The sequence below is a fragment of the Pinus tabuliformis genome, chromosome 5_1 (genome assembly GCF_031772625.1).
Source record: "Pinus tabuliformis cultivar Carrire ecotype Pingquan chromosome 5_1, CPIR1, whole genome shotgun sequence".
NCBI lineage: Eukaryota > Viridiplantae > Streptophyta > Pinopsida > Pinales > Pinaceae > Pinus > Pinus tabuliformis.
Window position 1 is genome coordinate 736,085,956 of NC_142305.1, and position 10,575 is coordinate 736,096,530.

General features: G+C 36.7%; 1 protein-coding gene across 1 annotated transcript in view; it reads left to right on the forward strand.

The window, feature by feature from the left end:
• Positions 1-8,467, forward strand: part of LOC149167045 (uncharacterized) — a 208,011-nt gene extending 199,544 nt beyond the window's left edge. Inside the window, exons 3-4 of the mRNA XM_089431446.1 lie at positions 7,664-7,768; positions 7,907-8,467. Coding sequence (XP_089287572.1) covers positions 7,664-7,768; positions 7,907-8,182 — 381 coding nt within the window. The 3' untranslated portion in view covers positions 8,183-8,467. The remainder of the gene's footprint in view (positions 1-7,663; positions 7,769-7,906) is intronic.
• The last annotated feature ends 2,108 nt before the right edge of the window (positions 8,468-10,575 follow it).

Genomic DNA, 10,575 nt, shown 5'->3' on the forward strand with positions numbered 1-10,575 from the left:
ATCTATTTTTGGCTGCAATTGTACTAGCTGAAGTACACCTTGTGCTGCTTTATCTTTCATCTCCTGGATTTTAATGAGGGTGGTTTTGATAGAAATAATGACAAGCGGCAGAGCATGCTTATGGAAGGGGTAACCTCTCATCTATAGTGGGGTTTGTGCTTATCTTTGGCAAATGTCAATGAGTGTGTGTATGTGGAGGTTCTTTGCTATTCTGGAGAGGGCACACTGGTGGATTGGTTAGCATGCAGTTGAGTTGCAATCTGATTTTACCGATTCATGCTTTCGGTTGACTTGCACAGAAAGAGGGCATACATATTGAAGTGAATTTAATCTGCATGGTTGAGGTTGTTTTAGTATATGGAAGTGGTAGGTGGGTTATTTTTGGCCAAGAGGAGAGTGCACCATTTAGATAGTGTTTTCCCATATCTTAATCTTCAAATGCCAGGACATGTGGGTGCATTCTCGCCTTATCTTCGGATTTCTACATGTAGTGAGTACACAACAGTGTGTGAAAGCGTTCTGATGGCAAGGATTGTTGGTGATTCCATGCAAACATGTAAGTGTTTTCTTTAGGGAGTTACACGTCTGTTGTGGGGCAGCATACATAGTGTATGCATCCACAAATTTAGTGGAAGAGCACATCATGTGGTAAGGATCAGAAGTGTATTAAATGATGGATAACTGATTGTAAAGTAATTGGATTCATGAGGAGTTGCTTTTGTATTTTTGAAAAAAAAAAAACTTTTGCTTGTAATTGTTGAACAACTTTGATAACGAAAAAAGCTTTGAGTATTTTGGTCCACATCTTTTTTATCATTCTAGTTTATTGATTGCTGCTATTAATGCTTGCAGCGCTTTCATTTACTGGTACCAGTTAATCTCATTAAGTCTTGTGTGTCTCTCTACCTAAGCTTAATGAGGTTGTTATAAACCCATGCTGTTGTTCTTGACCCCAAGGGTTTGTAGGGTAGATTTTACTTCTTTGGTTGTATTTTGAGTGACCAAGATAAGGTTGTGAAACTAGTGTTGACAGAGGGGTTTAGGACGCACTAGTCCAATGATATTCATGTGGCATGGATTTCTCATTGAATTCTCTATCTCCGAATAGACATTTTTGTTTGCTCTTTTTCAACTCCATGATGCAATGACAAGCACTTGTTTCCTGATCCATTCCTAAAGTTTGTAGTCTTTACCTTTGTGCGCTTTGTGTGCTTATTGACCTAATTTGCTTTTGTTGGGCCAATTCGCAGGTCATAGGCAACTTTAGAGATACTGCCTTGGTGTTGTCACAAACCAACATAGAGTGAGAGGAATTCATGAGGTGATAGAGCCATCGCTCCTAAATGGTTTCATTGAAGGCTCATTATTGGGTGTTAATACATTTAATTAAATATTAGAAATATTTAGGAAAAATAAAATATTTAAGGTTACAAAAGTTGGTGAGAGTATATTGTTAACCATCGAAGTGGATAACCACTAGGAGAAAATTTTTCTCCCATGTGTTCAACTTGCCAACCAAGAGCCCTAAGATGATATTCAGATAGCTAGCGTCAAAGGACTTCCATCCATGCTTGGGTCAGTGCTTTCTTTCATCTTACTCATTAGATTTAGCTGGGTCATCTATTAAAAAGTTCATTAACCAATTCTTTATCAAGTGCTTTGATTTAATGTTCCAAGGACATTCTAGTACATATCACAGGTGGAATTGGATGATAGACCACTTTTGGTTGTATTCTTTTTCCCATGCTTCATCGTGGTGGTTATCCCTTGCCCCTAGTCTAGTGTGACCTTTTTTAAGGCCTTTCTTTCACTGTTCACGAGGGGTGCAAATAGGAGGCATTGATTGATGTTGTGTGTCCATGGTAATCCATACTTAACACTATTCAACTATCCCCTTATCCACATCCCATCTCTCACCAATATTGGTTTCTTGTTTTCCTCGTTCTTGAGTAGGAGCGTAGAAACCTTGCCCTAAGAGGTTGATGCAGTAGAAAGAAAAGAAAAAGCATGAGCCATAATGAGTAAATGTAAAAAATTGGTTGGGATATAATAAAGCATGTGGACAAAAGCCTAGTCTAAGCTCTAACTCCCTTCATTAGCCCTCACCTAGTTCTAGGCTAATGCATGAGCAATCAAAATGAAAGGAACTATGAATATTCCAACCTCGATGAGCAATAAACTACTTCATTTTTAAGGGGTCAATGATGCATAAATGAAAGCTTGTAACCCAAGCTATGCAAGAAAAAGAAAATTAATGAAGAAAAAGGTGCACAAGAGGGGTGGTAAAAATAGGCTGAGGAAAGGGGTAACTCAAGTCCCACAATTGCTCCCTCTTCACATTATAACACTCAAAGATGATGGAATTTCATAACTAATACAAACACTGTGACATCCTCCATGAAGTAAATCGTGCCATATCACTAACCACTTGCACCTACTGATTGATGGGTCAAACTAGGAACTATTCCTCCCCTTAGGGTTGGAAGCACCTAATAGGGCCTTTTGATAACCCTTCCATATCTAAATATGGTAACTTGTTTACAAATCATAAGCTAGGAAGAATTTGAAGATGATGCTTATGTGAAGTACTTTTGTGTCTTTTGCATTAGATATGGTCCACTGTGATACTCTTATGGTTATTTTACCTATGATGATGGTCTCACTTGATTTTGAGGGTATGTTTCAGGTGGTTAATCCTAAGTGTAGCTGCCATCCCGAGTGTAGCTTCTCCAACACTTTAGAGAGGATGTCCAATGCCACTTGATGACCATTTTGACCACTAGAGCTAGGATGTTGACCATCTTTTAAGGAGCATTGACCTTGGGTTGTATTCAACATTGACGATGAACTTTTCCTCTCTTTTTAGAGCCTAAAACACTGGGCATTTGGATTAGGACGTTGCTGAAGCAAAGATGATGTACCCCAAAGACAATAGGGTGCCCCCAAGTTGGTGTTGTACCTTCTTTTTGGATGTTGCCCTAGTGCCGAGCCGATTTGATGAGGATGATGACTTGAGACCCCTTTGGAGGGGACGGGACACTCCCTAAATGACGATGTCATGCTCTAGTCTTGTGACATCCCCTATGTGGCTCGGGGTCATGACGTGGGCTTGGTTAATATGATGTGTTGATGAAAAGGGTTTTGCTTGATGATTTGACACCTTCTTGATGAGGAGATGGCCTTTTTGAGTGAGGAGCAATCTTTGACCCATCCATGGCACACCTTGATGGAGATAATCATTTTTAGAGGATGATGTCACCCTTGGAAGTCTTTTTGCTCACACATATAGGTTAAAAAGGGACTATTTGTTATGTTTTATAATTGAGATAACTATCTTTAGGTCGACTTGTGACCTACTTAACTTGTGGTCAGATCGCATATTTTATTAATTTTAGCACTTTTAGCCAATATTAGACCTAAATCGACTTGGCTTCCCTCCTATAAATAGAGGGAAGTCAATTTTTTGTCATCACGCACTCTTTACTCACTTGAGAGAGTGCGCACTAAGTCTCCTTTCTCTTGGTCGCTATGGGGCATTAAATGAGAAGATTATCTTGGGGAAGATATTGTGATCGGATGTGAATTTCTCTTGGATTATGGATGGTAAATCAATGGTGATTTGTGCAAATTTATTGTAAGTTATTTTCTTCCACCTTGTACTTGTTGTAAAATTAGGGTTTCATTGAAATTTTCATCAAATGTATTGAATATTCTATGGCTCTAACATCTCTTGGACAAGATTATCATGAAGATTCCATTAAGGAACATTAGTATAGCTTCTTTACATTTTCTCCTATTTGATTGAAAATTGCTAGGGTTTGTGTAGAGAAACCTCTTTGTATTTTTTTCCTCTCTCATGAATCATTCAATTGGTCTTCTTAGTTCTTCCATTGATCTTGCATAAAGACTCCATTAGTCTAGGATTGAGAAAGACACTAGTCTATTAGTGTGTATATCCTTTCAAATTTAAAGCCCTAGATTTGTATTTTTTATGTTTTCTAGGGTGGATTAGGGTTAGGTTACGGCAAAATCTGCATTTAATAGCATAAAATACATTGGACCTCATAGTTGTAGGCTTAGGCTTTGCATCTACTAATTTGAAAAAAGAAAAATATCATTTTTAATGCAATTTTCAGCCACCTTTTTAGGTCTGACGCCTAGAGTTTCGTAGCTGTTTTATGTATTTTCAACCATTGAAAAATTGCTGCAACCTTTTTCCTTATTTACTCATCCAATAGCCTTTTTAACTTATTGTTTATCATCATTTATAGGTTGTTTTATAATTGCTGTCATAAATGTTGTATGATGTAAATTGTATTGTTTAAAAACCCTAATTTATATCAACTGTTGATAATTTAATGGTAGCATGTGCTTGGGATCTATTTGAGCTTCTTCATGATTATTCAAACCCTCTAGATTTAGCCATAGCTCCGTTGAACTCGTTATCTTGAATTATCTCTCATCTCACCTGGAGCCCTACTTTATTGAATATCATCTTTGGGTGTTTTTTTTAGCACAACCCTTGGAGGGTATTTAGCCTAGGAAATCTTGGGTTATCTAACTTTGAGGTTTGCTAGGGATTTGGGAAGTCCCCCCTGTGGGGATAATATCCATCCATAGAACAACAGGGGAACAATTACGAAGGTGGCAGTGTTGGCTGATCCCATTGTTGCTCCTAATCTAGAATGCTTAGTGAGGCTTAGCGCTAGGGTGCTAGATTTTGCAGTAACATAGACAAAAAAAGTTAGGCGGTGAAAGAAAGAAAAGGGTTATAAAAATGATGATTTTTTTAACAAAAGTTACTTTTAGAGAAACACTAGACAAAGGCAATGCATATGACAATCTATTTCTTGAATAGGAGTCCCACTAGAAAAGTGAGATAGGAGTCTTACTAGAGGAGGCATGGTCCGAAAGGAAACCAAAAGTAAGTCACTTCAAAATCTTTGGTTTTGTTGCTTATAAGGTAATTCCAAGGGAAAATACAATTGAATATGAAGTCACATCTAGGAAATTATTGTTGGTTGCCTATTTTGAGCAAACCAAAGTATATAGGATTCTCGATTCTTGTGCAAAGTTCAAACCATGTTGTGAGCATGACATGTGAATATATGAAAAATCAGATCTAAATCAGATTATTTGTGCTTCATAATTGGCTGATAGTTTCTGTTTTGAAACTGCAAGTTTCGCTGGTCTGTGAGGAGAACAGGTGCAGGGTGATATGCAAAAATCATGCAGAAAATGTTTCAATAGAAGTGGAAAATGATGTTGATTTGAATGCTATTCAAGAGGAGGGCAGGCCAGAAGATGTCGAGGAAGAACTTCCACATCTTGGTGTCGAGGAATTGTGTGGAACACGAAAAAACAAAGATAAACAAGGTGTGCAATAGGTTTCTTGTGTTTTGTTGATGGCTGATTTCTCCACTGGTTTAAACTCTTTTGAATCCCTGTTTGATGGAGGAGAAGAAGTCAAGGTAAGTAGAAGAAAACACTTGTTGCTCCTACAACGAAGTTGCATATATCTAGGTTAGTGCTAGCCATGGAAATACATTTGGGCTGGTGGATTTGCAGGTTGGATGTAATTAATAGCATATTTAATAGTTTGCCACAAGAGGTGCGATTTGCAGGTAAGAGGGATCTTGTGGATGGGGCTCTTTATAGGTCGAAGTTAGCTCTGAAGACTTGGTTTCTAAAGATTGATATACTTTGGTACCTAGGTGTAGAAAGTAGTGGTTTTCTGGAGTTGAAATCAGCTTCTACATCTGGGGTAGGCAGGCTGAATTTTTCAACTAACATTGAATCTAATATGACTAAAACGAGTTAATGTTCGGATAGGTGGCTGGTGTCTTGGCATATCCTTCATCAACCATGCTGGTAGGTCATGTGCTCAACTTTAACTCACTGTGCGGCAGCTTCAAAAGTTAAAATTTTGAGTGCATTGCGAGGGGCATATGGTCTAGTACAAGAGGTATTGGGATGTGAGTTTGTGGACAACAGAATATAGGGTTGCCAATAGTTTGACTTCCAATATCATCTGATTTAATTGCTGATTGGTCGCACAATTAAGAGGCACACTGCAAACATGTTTTATGACACATGGTCCATATAAGTTTATAATTTGGAAAAATCATTTGTTTTCCATATGACCATTATATGAGGGTGATAGAGTCTATGTTTTAATAATTGTCCTATTATTTTATATCATTAGTACTTTTGACTTGGGATAAAGTGAGTTAAGTGATGATTAACTAAGTTGCTTTCACTTTTCTATGGCAGCGTACTGGTGGCTATCCAACTCACGTTGTTCTCGTTGGACATGATTATCAATGTATTAATTATTAGACATTGCATAATATCCTCTCTTTTCTTCTAGCATTTTTATATGGATGTAATCCGATTAGAGAATAAGACTGTTGTTCATAATATTCATTATGAAAGAGATCATTTTTTTTTGATATGGAGTTTATAATATTCATTTACAAAATACAAAATCATTATGTTTTTCATATAGAGTTTGTTCATAATAAGCTTCCATACTTTTTGCACACATGCTAACTTCAAATATTGTGATTATGATTTCATTCTTGCAAAGTAATAGAAAAAAGAGGCCCAAAACAAGAATAGGAAGGTGCTCATGGGATGCCCAACATAGGGACAAGGTGATTACGACCAAGATTTTGTAATCCTTAATAGCCTTGCAGCTGTTTGCATATAATTCATACCTGAACAGTGATATGGGATATTGACATTGTAGATATTGAAAAATCGCATTCACTTTCAATTTGTGTTTTTTCACAAGTGGAAACGTCTTTGTCAATGTCTAAGGCCATTTTGGGTTGAAAGGAAATAAAAGCTGTAATTATTATGTAGTTCAGTTATTATCTCGTCTTCAACTAGGAGCATGTATCTATATGGGATTACTACATATAGAAATCTCTCCAATCCAAACATTGTTTTTTCTAATCCAGATTGGTCAGCCTCATCTTTATGCAGGTTTCCCGCAAGCATTACAGTGGTATAACATTCTCATAACTGAGTCAGCGATATTGAAATGTGACGATCTTGATGCTGCTCTATTTGATTAGTTCATATCATATTTTGGACTGTAAACCATAATCTTTAGTGGGCTAATAGTAAATTCTGTCACATGAAACATTTGGATGTTGTTAACTTAGGTATTTTTCCAAGGTTTCTTCGTGTCTGTGGCTACACACACAAGTATGAATATTTATAAAATTTAAATATATATTTATACCGAATTTCAAAATTTTAAAAAGTTAATTCTTGTATGAAACTTTTGCTGTTTTCCTATTTAAGGTAATTATTATATGCTACATGTATTTGTCAATACAACATCAAGGAAAAATATGCGAGCAAGACTTTGGTTATGCCTTAGAAAATAATGAATTCATGGTGTCCTAGCTGTACCTTGAACATTGTTGGTTGTATTTTTCAAGCTATCCAATACTCTGCTGCTCATATTAGTATAGAGCTTTTTGCAAACAAGGGAGAAGGGTTTTTTCTTTCCACATTGTCTAGATAGTTTCCTACATTCACACATATGAAGAGAACCCAAATGAAACCCACATACAAGCAGAGGCTTAACCATTTGCCAAATGTTTGAGTTCGTATGTTGACTATTGTTTTCTGGATTATTTTATATCAGGTAATTGAAATGGAATCAATACTCGGGGGCTCAGATTATCGCCGAGAAGACCTTGTTCATTTGCTGAAGACAGTTCAGGCCCATGAGAAGCAGAAGCTACATATGGTAAATGAAATTTCATAATTGTACTGCCTTGCTTATACAAAAAATCTGTATTCTATTAATTCTGTTACTAATTGTTCATCACTACTCTTAACAATAGGCCTGAATCTTCTTATTTATCCTGTTTTATTCCCAAAAAAGGTTGCTACTATCCAAGTTTTGAAGAAGGCTGGCCGTCCATCAGAGCGCCATGTTCAGTTGAAGAACAGGCCTGTTGAGCATCGATGCGTTCATGTTACTGAGATAACAGAGGTCACTGGGCTTGAGGATGCAGAGGCAGATGCTGAGTATGATGCTGCATTAAATGAAGCAATCAGAGTTATACAGGAAGTAGTGACATATATTAATGATCAAATGGAAGAGGTTAGATATGAGATTGAAGAGTTGGAAGCTAAAGAATGTCAGGAGAATCAATGAACTATTTCTTAGCTGGATTTCTGGGTATATTGTAAGAGGCATTGGCAATTGTATGTCTACTACCTGATTTTTTTGTATATAACATGTATTACAGCTTTTCTGAGATTGCAGTGAAGGCTTGTGAAATGTTGTAAAACGATGGATTTTATAACAAGGATTTGTATATCCTACATCAAACAAAGGTATTACATGGCTCTCTTATCCTTATAGTGCCTGCAAGGCATTTGGAGATAAGTGCAAAGAAGACAGAAATAAGATTTATGGAAGCATTGCTTGCTTTGGTGAGGTTGGTGTCAAACTTACTGCTATCTGACAATTAAATGTGACTATCATTTTGGAATCGTAGAACTTGGAAAAGAATATTGCAGAACAAGCACTCGACTGAAACTGTCAATACCATTATTGTCCATGCGATTCAGCAGTATTTTCTTTCCATAACTACAGCCGTTGGCTTGTGAATGCACCTATTGTTATAGAAACATTGTGGTATTTTCCTTATGATAAATTTCCACGGGACATTATCAACTAATCTGGTCTAATTATAGAAGATGGTGAAACAAAACTACACTTTCTTCATGATGAAATATGAAAGTCTGCCACTAAGTTCTGAAAAAACCTTCTATCCCAGAGCCATTGTAGCTAAAGGAAAACCCCTGATATCACTCTTCTCATTCTGTATCTCAACATCCTAACAAGAAACAATTAGTGGAGTAATTAATTCAGCATGTTTATCTCATTTCCAAACAATCTGGCCAGTGTGAATACTGAACAGAATATGGACTTATTAACAACTCAAGCAATCTGCAAACCTTTGAAAGGGAAATTGAGGAGAGCACACAATTAGCAAGGAATGTCTATGATAACGGAGCTTGGACATGAGTTGCTTCTCACAAACGTGATATATGATTTGCAATTTCTAGTGTACGTTTTCAAACCAACTCATTTATGTAGACATCACCTCCAGTGGTGTTGTACGTTTTCAGACCAACTCATTTATGAAGACATCACCTCCAGTGGGGTTGTATCCTAAGCTTTTCCGGTCTTTTATTTGATTTCCAAATATGAATACTTTTATTATTAAGATAGCTGTATGTACAGCTTGTAAGTTGTAACCTTACAGAATTTGGAAGTAATCTATGACAAATACATTTTGGTGCAGTATATGGCTATAAGCACAATCAACAACCATATTGATATGTGATCACAGTTTAACAATGGCCATATAAAGGTAAGTGAACACAAGGCTAAACCAAAACCAAAACACAATATGACTGAAAGAGCTTCTCAGCAATTGAGCAAGTCATGCAAAACATTAAAATAGGTGTAGAAGCTTGAACCAAGACATGTATTAGTCACGGAGGATAAGTTGGGTACCATATCCCATGGCATCTTAATTGTGATACTGAATCCTAAACATGAGCATTCATTACAGCTCGGATGTCAAATCTGGTTCATTGTTGCTTCCTGTTGCCCTGTTGAATGTTTGATCCACAAACTTAAAAACTTTTGCTGTATGCATCTAATGCCTTGTACTGGTCTTGTACGGCCTTAATACAACCATAGATGAAATGTTGGCTTTCATCTACATATGAAGTTCTAATGCATCCTATGTTTTTATTAAAGACACTAGCTAGAGTAGAATCTCCACACGATGCATTTGCATCATGCCTTCTCTATTAATTATATGTTGTCTCTCTCTTGGCTTGCTAGCCTGTTTGGAATATTCGTCTGCATCATATGTATTAGTTCATGCCCTTTAGCAACATTGTTTTTGAAGGTGTTAGCTTTTGATGTCATGTACACACCGTGTTTGGGGGTGCTTTATGAGTTTTGGGGCACATAGTATATTTTCAGCCCTTGGATGGTCCTTGATGGATTGCACATGAGAGATGGTTTGTGATAGATTTACATATTGGAGATGGTTTATGTAGTGGTTGTTTTTGTCGGAAAATGTAACTAGGTTCAGTCTTCATTAAATGTATTTGAATCATCTTGTAATGTACTTGTCAAAAGAATAAATAAAAGAATTATTATTATTATTTTTATGACTTATTAAAGCATGGGTTTCATGCTTGGGTTATCATGTTTTAGGTCAAAGTTCTCATTGAGGACTTTAGGATTTATTCCGAGTTAATAGAGTCATTGTACTTTTAAAGAGACCTTTCTTGGGCTTTTGAATCATGTAAAAAGATTAAGTATTGAGTCAAATATGAATTATGTTGCCTCCACACCAAGTCGGCCTTAATATGATCAAGTTGGCCTCAAAGAGGGCTATTTGACCTCACCAAAGGACTATAAATGAAGCAATTCGAATTCCATTTGAAGCACTTACAAGCAAGTTCGATATCTCCTTGAAGCTGGAAAAAGTGTGAAATAGAGGATGGAAGAAAAGG